Raw genomic sequence first — 22,030 nt, 5'->3', positions numbered from 1 at the left:
GCAAAAGAACTACACATTCAAGTACCTATTTGTCATATGGCACCAAGAGCAAGTATACCACAAGAACATTAACCAGCTAGCAATCTGTTTGGCCTTCTCTTTTCCAATACTGCCACTTTAGAAAGTAGAATGAATACTTGCCATTGAATAATTGGAAACGTGTATTTTACAGGTTTCTTTACATCTTCAAGCATATTCCAAATCAACCTAAGGAAAAGAATGCACACAAAGTATGTATACTTAATTTATACACACTTTAAAAAAAAAATAAAAACAGGTTTTTCTTTTCTGATCAATATTGTTCACTTGTAAGTGCATACCTATGCAAGTTCATGAAGTTAGCAGGGGGAAAAGATAAGGACAGCATTTTCATTGACACTTTCAGCATTTCCCAGGGTGTACAGTCCATTTTCTTTGTTCTCATTGTCCCTCCATTACTTTACACAGTGAAATACCAAAAAGCAATTTTCTCTCTCCTAATATGCAGATATAGTTTCATGCACCCCCAGTTTTTTTTTTTAATACCCCCCCCCCCAAAAAAAACAAAAAATTCCCAACTAAATAAAAAGAAAGGCTGTTTTAATAGACAGGATATTAGAGCAATAGTAAAGGCGAGTTATAGCATGAGCGGGGCTGTGTTGAGGATAGAGGGGGAAGTGGAAAGTGAGGTTGTAAAGCCTTTACCCTCAAAGCCTGTTTTTGGAACGCTGCTATGTTGGAACAATTTGTGTGCACACCTTTGATTTCTTTTGGTCTACACACACAGATGCACACAAATGCAAATGTATGCACACACACATATCTCTTAGGCCACAAGACACACACACATATACGCATACATACACACAACTATATAGACATATGTGTAAGTGTGCGCATATATATATATATATATATATATATATATAGATATAGATATATATATATATATATATATATATATATATATATATATATATATATATATATATATATATATATATAGATATAGATATATATATATATAGATATATATAAAATTTCTTATCTCTATATCCTAAACAGCAGGCTGAAAGCTAATGATTTTGGCAATGTCTGCCTTGTAAATGACAGCAGTCTCTTTAGGTACTGGAGGACAGAAAAAAGAAAAAGGATGACAAAGGAAATGAGGCAAACTGTTAAATCATTTAAGAGACGAGAAGAAAAAAGTGAGCAGAGACGTGCAAAAAGAGTCACACTTGAGTTTAATGCAACTGCAGTGAAGCACACCAGTCCACCTCCTGTTTTAATTTGGACATACAGAGGTGCCACACTTTGTAACCAGTCATTAAGGTTTCCATCCTGTTCAGGTGTGGAGACTCGGGTGGTTGGTTTTCAGGACATGAATCTGAGGCTTTAACCCAGAGGTCTTTGGATAGTAGCAACTTCAGGAGCTTTAAATCTGGGAATTTTGTGAGGCATTCTCCAGCAAGCCAGGTGAAAACTTAGATGATGTAATGCCCAGAACCCCTGAGACTCAGCTGGATACTTTAGCTTATAGAGGAGTTGCACGCTTGTGTGGTCAATTAACTCCAAGTCAGATACAAGAAAGTTCACACTTCAAAACAAATAATGCCGCAAATCACTTCAGCTGCTTCAGCATCTTGCGAACAACTGCAAGGGGCTGGTTTTCAGTACTGACTGGCTGGGCTGGTTGGCTGTTGATTGTGTGGTCCTCTCTCTCTCTCTTTCAAGTCTAAGCAAGGCACCAGAAAGTCCCAAAGTTGTCAGAGTAGGTTTGCTCCCGTGTCTCCATCAATCCACAACGAAAACAACCATCACAAAGAAAACAAGGGGCAAGAGGAACTGTGCTTATTTGTGTCTCTTTTCATTTTGTATTGTATATGTTGTTCTGTAGTGCAGATGTCCTCCTAATTTGTTCATAAAAAGAACCAACAAGCAGTTCTCCACCTTGGGTACATTTTTTTTAAAACCAGGGTTTCTGTTTGAATTAATCTCTGTGGGAAGGGGAGAAAAATCCCAGTAAAATTAAAAGATGAGTTTGATTGTGATCTCATGTGGAAATGTGGTCCTGTTGCTTTTAATTTTGGGGAGGGAGATCAGGCAGTTGTGCTGGACAGCTACCAGTGGCACTCCAAATCTGCTCCACTCTGCAAGAGGAGAGCCATGACAGAGGAAGGAGAGAAGAGATAGTGACAGTGGAGAGAGGGAGAAAAAAAAGAGAAAATAAAAACAAGAGAATGGAAGGACAATAAGGTGACAGAGGAAAAAAAGAGGGGATACTATTAGAAAAAATAGAAACTTCGAAGTTACGTTCTCTGATTATTTACTCCCAACCTGGACTTCAAGGTAAGGTTTTCCTATAATCAACACACCAAAAATAAATGAATGAATAAAGCTGCAAACATAATTACAACAGTAATTTAAGCCAGAGCAGACTCAACCTCACTTTGTAGATTTTTCCTGCGATAAAACAACATGATTCACTGCCTTTTGCCTCAATGCAGGGACTGACACAGAAACAGTGACTGTTGAATGCTTGCGTGCAGCTGCAGAAAGGCTGAGTGAGACAACGATGCATGCGTGTAGGGCCAGTGCATGCGTGTTTGTGTCTGATGTGAGACAGGGACAGACAGGACCAGAAACACCTTACCAGTCTTCCTCAAACTCTGGACAATCATGTCTACACACATACACACACACACACACACCTTAAACTCTAAATGGAGTTCCACATGCTAAAGAGTATACCAGAGCAGGGAGTAAAGACTGACAAAGGTGTGACAGAGGAATATGCCTTGTGGGTCACCACTTACATGCCTGTAAGAATGTGTGTTTGTGTGTGTGTGGTTGTATGCATGAGGGGTTGGAAGAAGGGGATGGGGGTGTAACAGTTATATATGTGATAACTTACCAAATGAAACAGGAGGGCTGCTTTAATCAGAGGGTGAACACACAGTTAGACATATTGATACATCCCTTATCAATGCGTGTGTATGAGTGTAAGTGTGTATTTTTTACTACATGTCATTTGCAATTACAGTAAATGTTGAGCTATGGAAAGTAATGTCAGCACATTTTGTGTTGCTATGATACAATTTTGTTTTATTCTAACCTGCTAGTAGCATTCAACACACTCAAACCACTGGAGAGTAGGGAATATGTTTTCATGTATGTAAATTTGTGTACAAAGCAAACTAAGTTTTCTAAGACAAACTAAAATAACAGTTTGAGGCAAACGTCACCCTCAGTGTAAGCTGCAAAACAAACACACAGATCCCCACTAAAATGTAGTCATTTCCATCACAAGCAGACGCAGACACACAAAAGAACGCACAAGGCAGAACAGCTGGTAGACAGAGCTGTACAATACAAAGCTAATCAGTCTGAAAACTGTCAAAGTGCAACACTCTAAGAAGCATCTGATCCATCCTTCAAAAGCACATACACACACCCATCAGCCACATCAAGACCACTAATAGTTGAACTGAATAACATTGCTTCTTACAACACAGTATCCTGCTGAGAAACTTTACATTTACATGCATATTATTTTTATAGTCCTACTCTGCAGAAAATCCTTTTAACCTTGGATACCTCTATTAATGCTTTTTTGTGTTGCAAAGGATATCTTGAGCAAATATTAGACTGAGGATTTTGTGCCTTGAATCGCCCTCAAAGGTGAGCTCAGAAGACCTGTGAGTTTTATATTAATGTTTTTTTAGGAAGCAATTCTTGCTGCTTGTAGAATAGAGCCGAGCAGTTTTTTAGTGTAAAACATGAAGGAACCAATGAAACAAGGAGCTAGCACGATACCAGGACAAGTTAACTGAAGCTGGGTGAGAAAGACAGTAGATGCAATGTCCAGTGAGGAACTAGACAAGGCTCTAAGTCAGCTGAGTTAGCCCAGAGCTACTTGAAAAGCTAGCTAACTTAGATTTACTTGGCCAAGACCTCGCTGAGCTAGTTCTATTTCTGCACAGGGATATTTAAGTGGGTTTTTAAAATTACTAGTATATAAAGCTTGTTGAAGGTCAAATAACCAACATGACAACAATGGTAGAACCTGGATGCAAGAAGTGTTGTTGGGGTATGTGGGAAGAAGAGCATTCCACAAATGCGCCATACCAACTATCTGCCAACAAGACCAAGATCCACTGAAATTCTCAAGTAGCAATTCTTTATGGGAAACCTGCAGAGGTCAGATATCCCAAAGCCATTTACAGTCAAGACATTACACAGATCGTTCTCATGTTGTGGCTAATGAGTGTATGTACTGCCCATTACTACCCATTTACTATAACAACAGACGGTATCAGGAGTAAACATCAAGAGGTAAATGTGACGGTTGTCAGGTCATGTGCAGGACAGACTTCTGTCAAGCCCAGTATTTCCACACATCAGGGAAAAAACAAGACCACAGGCTTAATTTCCCTCAATTATTGCCACAATTCAAAAGAAGAAGAAAAAGGATTCTGTAAAAACAGAAAAACAGAACACAATGATTTGCAAATCTCAGAAAACTTATATTTTATCCCCAACAGCAATAACATATCAAATGTTGAAACAGATGTTTTACCATTTCATGGAAAATATTAGCTCATTTTTCATTTGGACAACGGTCATGTTTAGCCAGCTTTATTTAAAAAGTACTTTTAAAAAACCCTATATACATAAAATTTAAGTAGTTTATAATTCTGTAACATCCCCTCCTCTTTTAACAATTGTAATAGCCTGGGATGTGACAACACTAGTTCCTTGAGTTTTAGGAGAGAAATGTTTTCACATTCTTGTCAGATGAAGGATTCTAGCTGCTGTACAGTCCTGGGACTTTGTTGCTGGATTGTTCGTTTCATGGTTTGTCAGATGTTTTCCATTGAGTTCAGTACCGAACTCTTCTCCAATGAAGCTTTGCGGTTATGATGGATACAGTATGTGGTTTAGCATTGTCTTGCTGAAATATGCAAACTATTCCCTAAAAAGAAATACTTTTTAAATTTTCTGATCGAAACACAATTTCCCACTTTGCTTCATACTGTTCTAAATGAGCTCTGGCCCAGAAAAGATATCAGCATTTCTAGTTTGTGTTCAAATATGGCTTCTTTCCCATGATCGAGCTTTAACCTGCATTTGTGGATTGCACGGGGAACTGTGTGTACAGACAGCGATGTCTGGAAGCGATCCTGAGCCTGCGCAGTGATTTCCAGTAGAGAATCGTTTTAGTTTTTAAAGCAGTGCCATTTGAGGGCACAAAGATCATGAGCGTCCACTTTTAAACTTCAGCCTTGTCCCCTGCACACAGAGATTCCTCTTCATTCTATGAATGTTTTTAGGATATTTTACACTGCAGATGGTGGGATCTTCAAAGTCTTCACAATTTTACCAGGAGGAACATTTTTCTCAAGTTGTTCCACAATATTTAAACGCAGTCTGTAGCAGACAGGTAAGTTTCTGGCTATATTTACATCTGAGAGGCTCTGTCTCCATGAAATGCTCCTTTTATACCCATCATACTCATTATGTGTTGCCAATTAATCCTATTAATTGTCAAATGCTCCCCCAGTTGTTTCTGATGTGTGCGAATTACCTCCCCAGTCTTTTGCTGTCCCGTTCTCATTTTTTTTTTTTTTTTTTTTGAGATGTGTTGCTGCCATCAAATTCAAAGCAAGGTAATATTTTCCATTAATGGTAAAATGTCTTTTTCAACATCAGATATGTTTATATTCTTTGGGGGATAAAATACGGATTTATGAGATTAGCAAATTACTGCATTTTTATTTACATTTTTATTTACACAGTATCACAACGTTTTGGGAATTGGGGTTGTAAATATAACATGTTAGACAAAATACTAGGAATCATGATTTTTGTCCCAAAACATAGAATTTCTGTGAGTGCTGTGTAAAAATGGATCAAAGAACAAAGCTTAAATTCTTCACATATAATGATACTTACTCCATCTTCCTCCTTGTATGGGTTCAGACGATTGTATACTGCTTCGATAACTTTTCGCCTGCAGGGAGAGTGTAAATGCAAAACCGTGATCAGGTCTGTTGAATTCAGTGTAAATATTCCATCAAAGTTAAAACCGAGGCCACGGATATCAGGCAGCTGACTATAACATGTTAACATTTTTATGGCTTTATTTCTACTTCTTAACACACAACACTCCACAATTTCAAAACTATGGTGCATTTACTGTACCTAGAAAAAGGTGAAGCTAAAAAATCTCCTCTTTTTTTGTCGTTTTATTTTTTCTTTTCTATCAACAGCAAATTTTCCCCAATATTTACAGTTTACTTTAAACATAAATATATAACATAAATATAATACTACCATTATCTAATGCTTTATATCCTAACTGAATATTTTAACACTATGTTATAGAAGAGGGAGGTAATGTGGAGACCCCCCCAAAAAAACAAAAACAAAAAAACTACTGAATTGGCGATGCCCCCACCAAAAAAAACTACTGCATAGGCGATAATACAGGGTGGAGAAGAGCGCTCTGGTCCTGATTTTCTGTTATTTTGACCTAAAAATGTAATTATAATAGGACTTTTGGGAATCTGCCAAAAGAGCATAGTATTTGGTCCTTTAAAAGATGGTTCTCCTTACTTGCTGGCAAGACCACCCCCTGGTGGAAGAGGGGGCATGCCACTGTCAGTAGATAGGTTCCTCATAACTGTTACCATGTCCGGGAACCCATCCTCTCCTGGCCGAGACAGCATCTCTAAATACAACAGGAAATATGTTATACAATTCAGCATTAGCAGAACTGACAAAAAGCAAGAAGAGTGGAAAAGTGTCATGGAGCAAAGCAGAGAAATAAACATATTTTAAAATAGGGAAAAGAAAGTGAGAATAGAAACCAAACAAGTACAGTTGTAGAAATGATTTTGTCTAACATAGAAAGATGGTGACAGCATGAAGCCTAACATCTTCCTAACCTGAACTAAACAAAACTTTAAAATTCTGAGCTGTATTTCATGTTTCCCCTGGGAAGTTAAATCACTTTAAGCTTTGTTGTCCTTTTTCTGAGAACATTCATTTAATTACCTCTTTGTGTCACACCCTGCATTTCAAGGTCTTGCAAAGGATATTACAATTTATTTTCTCATCCTTGGAATCACCAAAATGCTAGCCTACCTACTAGTAAAAGGGCAAAAAAGGGCAAATGCATGAAACAGATGAGAAGCTCTGGTTTTATATAAACAGTAACCAGGAAAAAAGCTAACCAAAAAAAATACTACATTATGCATCCAGAGACAAAAAAAGAGGACACATTTATAAAAAAAACAAACAGAGTAGGGAATCCAGTGAAGTCAGTGAATGTTTGAGCAGCAGCGAAAGGAAGAAAATAAGTGAACAGGGAATAAAAAGGCGAGACGCTTGCTGAAGTGGAAAAGGAGGTTGTGATAGTGTTGTTCTTCTGCTCTGAGCTGGAGCTAACTCGGCTGGAGGTTAGACAATGGAGAGCAGCAGGATCACTCAGTCGAGAAAATACACGTTCTGATATGATAAGCTATCCTTTCAAATGAATCCTTTCTACAACAAAAATAAAAATCATTAAAAAATATGTAGGGCATGAGGTGGTGGTGAAGAAGACGAAGAAGAACAAGATGAAGAAAATGATAAAGATGGAGAGGAATTATGGTTGGAAATGCTTTAAAAGTATTTAGATTAACAATAATAATGTAATGGCTAGTGAAGCACATTTTCAAAGCAAACTACATCCATCTTATTCATACCTAAAGTACCGATTCCTCCCTAGGAACACTACCTATATTAAATTCCCCAAAATTCACTGTAAGGCACAAAGAATAAATATCCTAGAGAAATGGGAAAGGCGGGAAAAAAATATTTGATGTTCCACATTACTAATATGTTTGTGTACACAGTAAATATTGGTTCTTTTGGTTGGTTTGTTTTTTTCCTCTCTATTCTCACCTTCTACTCGAGTTTCCAGATATTTGTTGAGCTCGGCTTCTTTCCTTACAGCTTCCTCTGATACGGTGGGAGCATTGGGCAAACACACTAGCACAATACTCATGTTATCCCGACTCCCCTAAGTTGGATGGTAACACAAACAAAAGGTAACAGTTAAGAGATGGAGTTAAAGTGCAGAGCTCAAATAAAAAGTGCAGATTATTTCCTGAGAACAAGTGATTGAAATGTCATAATTCACTGCTGTATATTGGATGTGTAGATATAGACTGCTACATTTCAGTTCCACTTTCTATTTGAACATCTATCTTCATTCGATTCTTATGGAAACTTCTGATATACTGATCACAGCTTTGACTTTAAAGTAGATATGATTTTACTGCAATATCTAGTGCAGGGCTACTCAATTCGGTCCTACGAGGGCCGCAATCCAGCAGGTTTTCCATGTATTCCTGTGCCAACACACCTGAGTCAAATTAATGAGTTATTATGTAGAACCTGATTGGCTGTTAGAGCCACCTAGTTTGACTCAGGTGTGTTGGTGCAGGGATACATGGAAAACCTGCTGGATTGCGGCCCTCGTAGGACCGAATTGAGTAGCCCTGATCTAGTGAATATCCCAGTACAAACATGCCAAAATTATGTCAAACAATGCTAACATACCTTGTGCAAGCAGGTGTCCACCACTTCATTGCAGACCTTCTCCAGGTCATCACTCAGCTCAAGCCTAGATTTCACATACTCGCACAACTCCTCATTGGACATGACATCCCAGATGCCATCACAAGCCAGAATCACAAACTGATCCTGTTCTGGTGCCCGAACCATCACAAACACCTCTGGTTCGGGACTAACCAGCTGCTCTGTAGGGCCCTTGCCATCCACACACTTGTAGTCATAGTCCCCCAATGCTCTCGATACAGCCAGTGACCCATTAACTCTCTGAATCATCACTGAGCCTCCAGCATTTTGAATGCGCTCCCGCTCACGTGGGTTGCAAGGCTTGTGGTCAAGTGTGGAGAAGCACACCTGTGAATTGCGGTACAGAACAGCTCGAGAATCCCCACAGTTGATGAAGAAGAAATGATCTGGCGACAGAAGAATTCCTACTGCTGTGGAGCCACTGCGATCCATTCCATTTCGAAAGTCAGAGAAGCTACGCATGTGCTCATCAATTCTCAGGAAGCCTGTCCGGATACCGGTTTTCACAGCTTCCACTGCAGGAGGAAGTGGTGCAGGAGAGTCACTGGTGGAGCTGTCTGATCCAACCTGAGAACCCTGTATACCTCCTGCTCCAAAGCTAGCAGTAATTATATGTTCTAGAAGGTGCTTAGAGCAGTAGTTGGCAACCTTTGATCCAGCATGACCATCGTACACAGCAAAAAAGGACCAGTCAGTCATACCAGGAGTCTGAAGTCCCAACACAGCTGTGTGAGCATCTTCCATCTCCACCCGCCAGCCTTGCATGGAGCTAAGTCCATAGCGTAGACCGTTACCCTCACCGTGTGAGTTGTGCTTCTCTGTTTTGGGCTTGTCCAGGAACGCACCCATGGCTCTGTCCTAGATGGACCCACCGTCAACTGTGGAAGAGAGAAAAAGACAAAAGGGACAAAAACGGAAAAATCAGACACTGAAGAGCACTCCGATTAAATCACATCTTATTGCATATTGCACTGAACAATAAATGGTGTTTTTTCAGTGAACATTCAAAGATACCAGCTTTGGTATTTAACCAAAGTTAAATACCAACTGCAATGACAGGTTGATGATTCTGTGTGTATATGCCAACATGGTAAATGTGCTCCTGGTGGCACATGCTGGCAGAAACAATCAGAGAGCTTTGGCTGTTCTTTCTAGTCACTAGTTGAATTACTTTACTCACCTTTCAACAAGAAAAGAAAATTTTTTGGATATTTTAATGTAGTTGAAAAGATATGGAATAGCCCCATAAATGTTAAAAGTAGATGTATTTTTAGGTCTCATCAGTTCCATTTCTTGATTCTTATCCATCCTCAGACTCAGCAGATATCACTTTATCAATATGTAAACATAAGAAAGTACTCTGATAGAAAAATTCAAGCTCTGCATTTTGTGTTGTGTCCATGTGTGCAAATTTCCAATAGCAAATAAAGGAAATGCAGAGCCTTTAGCATAATAAGTTTACAACTATGCAAATGGTTTTCTTTCTTGCATAACTTCCTTCTAAATTAACAACCATACATAGGTCAATAAAGTTGACACAAAACAAAGCTGTACTGCAAAACAAGCATCTGTGAGCATATGTGTCTCTTTGAAGGACACATCTGTGGTTATGACTTCTTAACCAACACAATTACAGTACTCAGATGGATGTTTGAGAATGTACACCCTGCAAAGGTATGACAAAGATTTGTTGTAAGAATAGAAAAGACTTGGATAGCTAGGCTTTTTCAGTGTGTGTGCCAGTTTCTTTCTTATACAGGCCTAAAGAAATAGTTTAACCAAACAGTGATCATAGTCTGGCATCTATAATTAGCACATCCACTTTGGTTTGTTTAAAAAGAATGAGGAGAAGCTTAAAAGCTTCTGTGGCCAGCCAAAACTGGCTACTAAAAGCATTAACAAACTCCAGTGTTCAAGATGATGGCATTTGGCAGTAACTGCACCTGCATTAGCTAAATGAACACGAGGTTGTTTGATAGAGATTAATTCTGTATCAACCTTGTGACGACTGTTTACATAATTTGAGAAAATATACTATTATTGTCACGCTACTTAGTATTTTGGCCATGGGAATGGCATTATTAGCAAGTACATAATTCCTGAAAATATCAAATTCAATGCAGGCATACTCATGGATCCAGTTTCTCAATGTGCATAGAGCTGAAAGGCTAACAGATTTTCAAAGACATGCATAACTTAAGCATCTTGCTTTAGGGCTACTCTGCCTGAATAAAATGCCCCCAAATTTCATTATTTTATCGTTTTTTTGTTTGTTTTTTTTTACAGAAAAATTTACCTATTATTATTATTATCACCTGCATGCTTCTGCTAACTGCTAAACCAAATAAGCAATTTCCCCACTTAGGGACTACTAAAGGTTTTCTTGGTCTAAATAGCGTTAATTCCTTGCTGTATTAATGAATTACTAATATCTAAAATTATTTTCAAAAAGCATAATAATAATGAATTATATTTTATATAGTGCTTGTTTTATTGTGATTATGTGTTGATGCCTTTTACTATTCTAAATATCTGTAATGTCTTTGTTTTATGTAAAGCACTTTGAATTGTCCTGTACATGAAATGTGCTATACAAATAAACTGCCTTGCCTTAAGGCACCCAAAGCACTTTACAGTGCATCAATTACGCACTCATTATTCATTCACTCTACAGTCATGATTTTGCCACATCTGCAATGGGCAAACAAATTAGGGGAAAAAAATAAAAACTGATGGCAACCAATTCGGGCCAATGGCCTTTCCGACCACTAAATTATTCATATATCAGCGAGGTCAACACGTAAAACAAGAGGGTGAAGTGTCTTGCCCAATGACACAGATTGACTGAGGGTCAATTTGTTGAGATTCAAATAGCCAACCAATTGGGTGATGGATTTTCTGACCAACAGGCCCCTGAGTGTCTGGTTAGCCCACAACACCTCCTCCACTCTCATCCATACCACTGGTGTACCACAAGGCCATGTGACCTGTCCGCTCATCTACTCCCTCTTCACTCATGACTGCAAACCTGTACATGACATAAACACTGTCATCAAGTTTGAAGATGACACTATAGTGATCGGCCTCATCAAGGACAATAATGAGTCAGCCTACAGGGAGGAGGTGAGCCGTCTCACTGAGTGGTGCGACAACATCAACTTGCCCCTGAACACTCAGAAAACAAAAGAGCTCATCGTGGTCTTCAGGAGAAAAGCTGACACTTATCCACCCATCCACATCAACAAGCTGTGGAGCGAGTTTCCAGTTTTAAGTTCCTTGGGAGCAAGACTTTGGATTTTAACTGCATTTTGTTGAATGTACAGTTAATGTGACATACAATGACAATAAGTTGAAACTGTCTGTCTGTTATTGAACAACTGCTCAACTGCGTGAACCACTGCATGCTGGAACTGCCAAATAGAAGGAACTGACAACAGCATCCGCTTCTTCAGCAGTACGTTCAACTAATGGGCTGAATTGTCTCACTTAACCAGACCGTTTAACAAAAGGTTTCATAGTCCCACTTTGAACATGCAATGTAGCAAGAGCTACAATCTACATGTCAAGCATATTGGCTGTGATCTTTAGTCAGCTATCTCATAACTATCCATTAAAAGTAACTATAGAAATTGACCAAATCTACACTGATCACAACATATTGCACCAGATAACAAGATCCCTTGAAAGCAAATTATTACGACTGCCAATTGAATACACTCAATATTGTCTGTGTTTGTATGACTTTTGGTTTGAGCCCTGTGTATTGTCATAACAAAGCTCTCATTGTGTGTGTGGTCTTCTCATGTCTGCTGTCCTTGGACTAAAGATCGTCACCACCTACTCCTGCAAACATTATGACTGCTAGCACAATAGATCCACTGACTTTGTGCCCGTTTCCATCTTCTATTTGATGTGTTAAACATATGAAGCAACTTAGGAATGTGTGCTGGTGGGAAATTTGTCCTATTTTACTTGTATTGTAAAGCCCTCTTCAATCTTCTTAACCTCATTTGTTGATTTTTCTCAATGTGGGTAAAGCTGACTGAGAACAGGAGCTGTGGCCAGCATGTAAATAATTTTTCTTGATTGCTATTTCTAAAATGTGTTCAAAGAACTTAATAAATCACATTAGTAAAGCCACTATAAATCAGATGACCATTCATTTTGTTTTATAAATACAGATAAAGGGGTCCAAGAGTGTAGCACACAAACACTTTTGATTATTATCAAAGGGCTAACGAGCATTAGCAGTCCAAAGCACTAAAATAATGACATGCAAAACAAATGTATTCATAAACAACATGCTATTCGTTACTGAGCATTTATCAAAGCTAATTGCCAAATCACCAAAACAAACTGGCTATTTCAAGTATGCAGTTACAGCACACAAAGTTCAACAAAACTACAATAATCCAGCACTTTGGTCACCTGTGGTTGTTTTCAAAGTGCTTTATAAATAAAGTTAGATCGGGTCTTATTAAAAAAAAAAAAAAAAAGACCAGCATCCATAACTCAAGAGTATTGTCATCAAGAGTCTTATTTTCAGGCATATATATATATATATATATATATATATATATATATATATATATATACATACACACATACATATATATATACACACACACACACACACATACATACACACAGACAAACACGGCGGGTAACTAATTTTTGTAATTAACTGAACTGCATTAACATTTAACGCAATTCCCGCACCCTCATCCCCCACACTTTTTCCCAGTGAGGGTTCAGCAATCACACTTTTTCTGCATTAAAAAAAAAGAAAGTACAAATGTCACTTCTGTGGTCTTTGCTGCCTCCTCCTCCCTTTCCCGTTGCTCCGTAAATCATGACACCAGCTGTCGTGACCAGCTGAATGGTTTTTTTGTCGCTAGTACTGTTTCTCTTTGGTTTATCGTTCAGAAGGAGGAAACAAGCGGTTCATGGTTCACACTGGCGCACATTTACCCCAAAGCAGGACCCTTCTCTGTAGGGCTGGGTATCGTCACTAATTTCCTGAATCGATTCCATTTCATTCACAACAGCCTATTTCAATCCAATTTCGATTAAATCCAGTTCAATATCGATTCATTTACAACCAGTTATGACACTACCTTTTTTTCTTCAATATTAAAGGTGTTCTCAGATAACTTTTTTTTTTAATAAAATACTGAGTACATTTACTTGACAATCAAAATCAGTTATCTGGGAGTAATCAGATTACTGTAATAATCTGATCTGAAACATCTACAATAATTTTTGAAGTACCATAACAATGAAGTATTTCCCCAGATTCAGAGCCAGAAATCCTGAAATGCAGAAAAATAAAAATAAAAATGCCAAAGGACAGAAACTTTGTCACCATCATCCCCCATAGGGAATGGTATGACTCGTCCATGTAGTTCATGGCAATAAACAGCTTCAGGGACTGATACTCCTCTCCAGCCACTGTTCCCAACTCCTCAGTAAGAAAAGTAGCTATTGGCAGTCCTAAAAGTCGCTAGAAGTCGCTAATTTGCATGATCAGCCTAGTACATATAGTTGTAATGGAAGCTGTCATAAATAGCATGTAAGTTCAGTTTTTTTAAGTGTATTTTGTTTTTTAATTAGGAGTCTGGAACACTTAATGTTTTAAATATTTGTGTCCACACCCTTCATTAACAGACATTACTCTGACGGTAAGCCAGCGCAGGATCATCCAGCAGCAGTTTTGTACGTTTCATTTTCAGCCTGGTCATGAAACGGAGGTGAACGTCATCTGCTCTGAATACAGCTGAGAGCTGCTGCAAGAAGACCTCATATGAGTGCTTTTGGACGGGGGAGGGGTCCGCGCGGCACCCGCTCCTCATTGGGAAGAGTAAACTACGTTAATTCACGTCAGTCTCCAAAAGTCTCCAATAACACCAGAAAAAGTCACTAGATTTGTAACTAACTGCTTTTTTGAAGTCGCTAGAAAGGTCTGAAAACTTGCTAAATAAAGCGACAAAGTCGCTACGTTGGCAACACTGAAATTCCCCCAAGACCCGTCTCTTTTCACACACAAGCCAATCACAGTGGTCATTCGCCCCCCGCTCACACGCACATTGGCTGTCGTCTTCTTCGTTGGTGTTTGTCTCCTTTTCTCATATTGAAGTTAGTTTGAGTCGGCAAACCAGCAGCTAATTTGCGCATTACTGTGAACTACTGGGCAGAAGAGGGGAGCAGAAGTTTGTTAGCGAAAAAATAAATTCAATTAAAACTACTACAAGAAAAAGACCGGCAAATGTATTGGTCGCCATTGTGCGAGTAGATGAAAAATTCACTCGCACTGTCTCATATTTTAGTCGCAAAATGCGACCATTTGGTCGCAGTCTGGAGCCCTGGTCCCGATGAATGAACAGTTTCCTTCAGTGGAGTCGCTCTAAATATTCTTAAAGTTTAGATTTCAGATAACGTGTTGATGTTAATAAAACCTACGAAGAATATTGGATCCATTAAAAGCCATAATACAACTCAGAAATTGCTTCAACGGTAGATTCAGCTTGTTCAGGTGTGTGCGTTGCAGTGACGCAACACTGGAGCAGGAGAAATACTCTATCTGCTCCTCACTGGAGCAAGAAGCTTCTATCTTCAGCTGCCTAAAAGAATTTAAAAAAACTCTCATATTTCTGATTTTCAGCTGGTTGACAAGTTTTCCAACGCATGCACTCTGTCCTCCGACAGAAACATGTGTGTGTGTGTGCTGACTGCCATGGACACAGAGAGCAGACTGGTTACTGTTTGATAAAAGGACAAAGTATAAACATGTTCTATAGGAAATTTGATTTTAAATGTCCATATTGGATTTATTTTAAACAAAGTGCGTGGTGACATCAGTTCCTGTTGTTGAATGTGACAGTGCCTGTAAGCATTAGCTGTTAATATAAGTGTTATAAGCGTTAGTTCCTAACGTGAGCGGTAATACCCTGCAAAAAGCTTTATAGATGGATGAAATCTACACTGATAAATGAAAACATCTGAACTTGACACTATCTCGGCAAGCAAAGCTAATTTTGGACAGAGGAAACAAAGACGAAACCAGCTGTGTGTATATATGCTAAGATCATGCCAAGCCTCAGCAAATCACGTGAGAGTAGGGTCACATTACCGGAAATAAGGACATTGAAGAAGAAAAAAAAAGTTTTATTAATCGATATTGGATTTATTTCATTTGAACTCATTAAAATTGATTAATTTATTTTTTTTTAAACCCAGCCCTACTTATCTAACAAAGTAGTTGGCAGGTTGTAGAGAAAAAAAAAAAACTTCAGCTATGCAGGGGCGGGTCTAGAAAGGTTTATATGGGCGGCCAGGCAGGGGTACTGACAAGGGAAAGGGTGGCAACAAATTAGACTTATTTTATTTTGTTTTAGGTCTAGATATTTTTTACAATATTTAACTGATTATTACAACTAAAGTGATAATCTAATGTAAAGAAGAAGTTGTAAAACAGCCATATCACTTATCAACAGTTTACTTTGGGTGATCCTGCATTGTATGACAGGATCACAGCTACAAAAACACACTTCAGTGTATATATATATATATATATATATATATATATATATATAGTTTTAGCCAAATTATGAGTTTTATTTGATCTTCTTCATCAATATTGACTGTTTAACTTAAGTCGTCACATCTGGTGGTTTTATAGCAGATTATCACCATGGAAACACAGTAGAGATGATGGATAACAAAATATAGAAGTACATTACATGCTGCATTTACTAACCCTTGGACATCTGACATTTACCTAAGGGAAGGTCAGCTAATATTAAATATTTATAAGCATTTTATATAGTTTTAAGCATAAAGGCTTCCTTTGTTTCTGATACAATACAGGAAAAACAGCCATATTTCAGGCATAGTTGTGAATGGTGATCAATCATGATTTATTTGTAAGCTGTAATTGATCTGTTTATATGTACTTGTTCATTTTATTATTCCTGTATTTCTATTTTATTTATACTTATTTGTATATACTTGCTTTTATATTTTTTTTAAATTTCACACCATTATATTCTTTTTTTCCCCTTCTCTATAGTATAACAGTACTGGGTGTAATGGAGCTTCAATTTCCCTGAGTTAACCTCCAAAAGGGATTAATAAAGTTGTCTGAAGTCTTATTTCTGTGTGGTTACAGAGCTTGGAGTGGCAGCTGAGTGGCTACCATAGCAACAAATAGATGCTTACAGCATGTGACAAGAGGATTGTACAGCCATGCCACTGTGTGTCTGTGTTTGTGAACATTCATGAGACCATTTATGGATACATTTTATTTTTTTAAGACTAAAAGGTGGTAAAACTGACCTTAGTCACATTTAGTCATGTTGCAAAATTTTTTCCACTCATTTTGTATGAGAGTCAGGGTTGAAAGCTGGCCAGCAGGCTGGCTAAGAACAACCACTGTTCTCAGACTTCAGACAAGCAGGACAGGTTTAACAAGCTAACTCAATTTAACATTCAGCTGCTGATGGGATCCACACAGGGCCAGATTAGCCTGTCAAACGCAACCCACAGACTGCAAACATTAGTGAACTACCACTAGTATAAAAAAAACTCTCTTCCAACTTGCCTGATTATGTCAAATGTCTATCTGATAAAATGGTTTTCAGATATCCCAGTACATTTTAACTGTACAGTTTCAGTTGAAAGATGTCAGGAGAAAGGAATTAATGGACTGAATTTGCAATAAAAACTGTGGCAAAATCCATTTTCAGGGGGAGCATAAAGGTCTTCAGCACATGGTTGCCAACATGAAATAGGCACATACATAATCATACAGAATATATGGAAATTTAGAAGGAAAAAAAAATATATATATATATTTGCATTTCCATTTCCTTACTAAGGTTATTAGGCTAGGTGTTCATACAAGAAGTCAGGCTTGAGGAGCCAACAGATCCTGAAGCAATTGAAGCTTTGAGGTTTCTGCAGATTGAAGTGAAAAACTATGACACTGATTCTGGTTCTTACTTAGCTTTTATCATAATGGTTGAGTAAACAAATTAAGCTGAGGGTGTCAACATAGAGTCTCAAATCTCAATTAACTTAACATACTTAACAAATGGGAGTAGGCACAAAATATATTGAGTGGATTATGACAACACTGAAATGTTCAAATGTTCAGCATTAGAAAAAACACACATGGAGGGTGAAGATAGTAATAGTCAGAAACCAGCGTAAGCAGACTACCACAGAATTAAGGTAACAGGCGTGATTCTTATACATACCTGTAGCAGACGTTTATGGTTGTATTGAAACCACAGACAGACACGCTGAAGAAAAAGTAACAGCCAGCCAGTTAGAAATGTGAAAAATCTGTTTCAAATTAATTTAAAGACATATAGGCAACATAAAAAACAAAAAAAAAATGCATTACTCAACATGTAGCCATTTCCATACAGTTAAATCACAAAAGTTTACCTTCGCACAGTAAGACTTTTTAAAAAGACATTTAAAACTAAGCTGTTTACTCTGGATGTCTGCAGCTGCTATGGTATAGATACAAAATATGATAATTATGAAAATATTCCTGTGGTACGAAACCGACTACGTCAAACATCACCACTATCTCTGAAAAACAGATGTGTCTGTAGGCACCATGATAAGTAAAGCCAAATGACCAACGAATTTCCTTTTAAGAAGAAAGAAGAAGAAAGTGTGACCAATCTCCTAAATCAAACATGATCTAGAGATAGTGGCTTTAAAACCAATTATAAAAATGTGAACTATAATTTTATATCGAGTTTACAAACTTTTTTAACTTTCTTTTTGCTGATTTGCTTTCCTTAACCTTATATTGTTGGTGCTAAAGTAATTCACTTTTTTGGAAAGATCATCTGAATTCAGCACTTGAAATCCCAAGGGGCCAATGGTTTCACAAAACAATCAGAATACTGGACACAGCCTGGGTAGAATATCTTTCAACAAAGATAATCTTTTACAGACTGAAGACATTATATTCTGACTGTTGGGAATTGATAAGAATTCTACAAGTAATGTTTAAATTTATGACTGTAAATTTATATTTCTCCAAACTTAAGAAAATTCATGTAGGATCCTAATGAAATATATATTCTTGGCTGTCAAAAAGCAATAAAATAAGGACAAGACTTGCCTGAGAACTTGCAACTATAGAACTATAAAAAGAAACATAGCAATTATTTGGATCACACATGGTCTTGCACATATTATTTTTTTCATTAACTTGGAGATGAAACTTAGCTGACTTTCTCTATGTAATTTACATTTGGACAGTTGTAGCTCAGGAAGAGCTGTCATCTATCAACTGGAAAGTCTGTGGATCCATTCCATTCCTGACTACATACCTAAGTGAACTTGGGCAAGACACTGAACCCCATGTTGCCTCCCTATGTGTATCATGTTTTAAATGCAAGTGATAGGAGAAAGCACTTATGCAACAATAGAAGTACTGTAAGAGAGTGTGTGTATGTGTGTGTGTGTGTAAATGTGACATGTAGAAAAAGTAAAAAAAATAAAAGTGCCTTGAGTGGTTAACATGTGACTATAAAAGCACTATTTAAGTACAGTCCATTTACCATTTACATTTTCAGCTTAAAAAACCGAAATACTGGCAGTATGGGTAAATGATTCATTTCTTCTAACATGCTTGTTTTGCTTTTTAGGTATGGGATCATCTTTCTGCTGATTAAGCATCCATTGTTGCATATCCGCTTTTGATGAAGTTGAATTTTTTTTTTTTTTTTTTATCCAAAGCTCCTGTTGTAAAGTGGCCATAATTGTGATTAAAAAGAAAAATTGTGACCAGCAAGAAATCAGGTTAACCAACAATTAAACTCTTTCTTTCTCAAAAATGAAGCAGTAAAACACCTTTTTATGACTCAATACTGAAGTAATATCAAAAGCTGTCAATTTTCAGGAATGACAGCTCTTTGAACACAATCATCTTCAAAGTTGTGGCGTCTAGCACTATGGGGCCGTTATTTGACCAGACTGGAGTCTATCAGACCATGCCCAAAGAGGACGGAAAGTAAATGTGTCACATTATACTAGACTGTGAGTGGTTTCTTGGCAACAGAAAGCATGTGAGCTTGTATATACCTGCTCTCTCTGTCCAGAAGGCTGCCTGCCATTAATTTGTCTTCCAGGCATTAAAAGTTGAGATACGATAAGATGCAGTGAGGAGAGTACTTATCACATGATAAATGGTTTGGGAGTAATTCCTGTGGGATAAACTGTAAAAGCATGAGCAAATTGTTTGAACAATATCCTAATTCTAAAATTCTATATAGGGTTATCATAAAATGTATCTGCAATTATCCTTAGTGTTTCTCTGTCCAACCACATGCGTACACTTCAAACCTCTAGCCCTCTTGATGAAACTGTATTTTAGCTATTCCATGAATTCAGTTAACAGCCTAAGCATACATCTGGATGTGAAGGGATTCAGTGAAAACAGATACCACCAAACAGTGGAGATAAATGTCTTTGGACAAGCCCATAGACTCACAGTAGTCACCGACTAAAACAGCATGGCTAGTGCAGGATTTCACACAAGGGAGCCAACACAATCATGCCACTGATTATGCTGCCATTTCTGGAACTCACAGTTTCTGGAACACAAAAACATTGCCAATTGCACAACCACACACATCAACAGCCCAATAAAAATACCCACAACACAGCAATAAAACAAGTTCATTCCTGTGATGGAGTTTCATTGGTAAAGAACTGGAATACAACACAGACAAGCACATTAAGTAAGCATTGGCTATATTCGTTACAGGATTACATAACTAGTCAATGGTGGTACAGAGTAGGTTGGGATAAAAGTCTGTTATATGCCCCTTTTATGGAGAAACTATATTCTGAACAAACAGCAATCAGGATAAATTAACCATTTCCACACCTGTTGCAAACACTCGTACGTCAGATTTAAAGAAAAAAAATATCACTTCGTGTATCATGCCTAAGAAACTTAAATACAATTTTTCACAAATCAAATTTCATTAACTGTATTAGGGGTGAAAATGTTTACCACCACCCGAACAGCCTTGTTATTTATGAAATACAAATATTGATCTGCTAGTTAAGCTGTCATATGCAAGAAATTATAATGTATTTGACTTCAGATGATAACGTGCTTGAAAGCAACGTCTAACGTCAAATTCTTGAACCAAGTGGGACACGGATGTGTTAACAAGCGTTGCATTAACGGAACCGATATAACAACCATGTTTACAAATACAGAGAAATAACTGCTCTTCACTGCTCTGACCCACAACTAACGTTTGGTAAGGGTCTGCTGTTCTTTACTACACATGAGGCCACTTACATTACATGATAAGCAACTAGCGAAGTTCACAGTTATCAAATTGTTGCCTGATGTTACACGTTAGCGAATAACTATTACTAACGTGTGTCGAAACGTTGCTTGTTGGAAGGACTAGGTGCTACTTACGTTTTGTGAAATGAACTGGCTCAATCTGTCCTCCTTGTTGTGCTTAGAATTTGATAAAGCAGATGTGCTGGTTTAACGCTGGGTGCTGCTGCTTTCGATTCTCGGCCCCAGTTCGTCAGCTAGCTTTGATTGAGCTAGCTAGCATTTCACACGGTAAGTTCTCCTTTCAGCATGTCTCTGCATCGGAATAAGGCTTTTATATACATGGTTGCACCTTTAAATATAGGGAGAAACAAATAAATGTCTGTTCCTATGACTGTCGGTAGAAAAATAAAACGTTCGAGAATGCAGATTTATGATTTTGACACCAAGCTAATTTTTTGGCTAAAGCTACACGTACGATGCAGACTACGTACCTTTTCAGTAGTTTAGGGGAGGAGCTAGTCTATGCCTCTCTGCTATGATTGGACAGAAGCTAAGTCAGAACTCAGGTACGATTGGTCAAATATTAAATCAATCAAAAATAAATTTTTACCAGATTATAATAATCGAGGCGTTTGTACGTGCTAACGACTTTTTAAATTATACACCAAATTAGCATTGAGATTTAGGCTGATAGTTAATTCCTTCCACAGTCTTTTGTCAGTGTATAAAGCTTTTCAATGAAGATGCCCCTTAATCCATTTTCTTATCAGAAAAGGCACATACACAATTGTAAACAATTGATCAAACTTTTTATTGATTAGTTGTTGTTGTTGTTGTTTATTTAGCTTGTTTTTTTCCTAATACTATAATCTCTATTTTATCCACGTATTCAAGCTACAACATTATTTATGGTCACTGGAATATGTTACTCTGTATACCTGTGTAACATATGTATAAACACTATGTTAAATAGATATGGTAATAAATAAACATATTGAGAAATGTAAATATGACTAATGAAATCTAAAAGAATAACTCACATTTCTATTAACTTTAACTTTTACTTAT

At 37.5% G+C, this 22,030-nt stretch overlaps 1 protein-coding gene across 4 annotated transcripts; it reads right to left on the bottom strand.

The window, feature by feature from the left end:
• Window positions 1-1,206: 1,206 nt before the first annotated feature.
• ppm1ba (protein phosphatase, Mg2+/Mn2+ dependent, 1Ba) lies at window positions 1,207-21,454 on the bottom strand. 4 transcript variants are annotated; one of them, XM_042011091.1, is made up of 7 exons: window positions 21,098-21,454; window positions 17,886-17,930; window positions 8,590-9,506; window positions 7,930-8,047; window positions 6,598-6,712; window positions 5,935-5,992; window positions 1,207-2,129 (listed from the first exon to the last, which is right to left on the bottom strand). In XM_042011091.1, the coding sequence occupies exons 3-7, from the start codon at window positions 9,475-9,477 to the stop codon at window positions 2,100-2,102; spliced, it is 1,209 nt and encodes a 402-aa protein (XP_041867025.1). In that variant the 5' UTR covers window positions 9,478-9,506; window positions 17,886-17,930; window positions 21,098-21,454; the 3' UTR covers window positions 1,207-2,099. The 4 variants fall into 4 exon arrangements, with proteins under 4 accessions (XP_041867025.1, XP_041867026.1, XP_041867024.1 ...); XM_042011092.1 differs by lacking the exon at window positions 17,886-17,930 and adding an exon at window positions 2,894-2,913; XM_042011090.1 differs by lacking the exon at window positions 21,098-21,454 and adding an exon at window positions 18,079-18,147.
• Between the last annotated feature and the right edge of the window lie 576 nt (window positions 21,455-22,030).

Source organism: Melanotaenia boesemani, chromosome 16, assembly GCF_017639745.1.
Source record: "Melanotaenia boesemani isolate fMelBoe1 chromosome 16, fMelBoe1.pri, whole genome shotgun sequence".
Taxonomy (NCBI): domain Eukaryota; kingdom Metazoa; phylum Chordata; class Actinopteri; order Atheriniformes; family Melanotaeniidae; genus Melanotaenia; species Melanotaenia boesemani.
The sequence above is the reverse complement of the archived record's forward strand: the minus strand, read 5'-3'. Positions and strand labels throughout refer to the sequence as shown.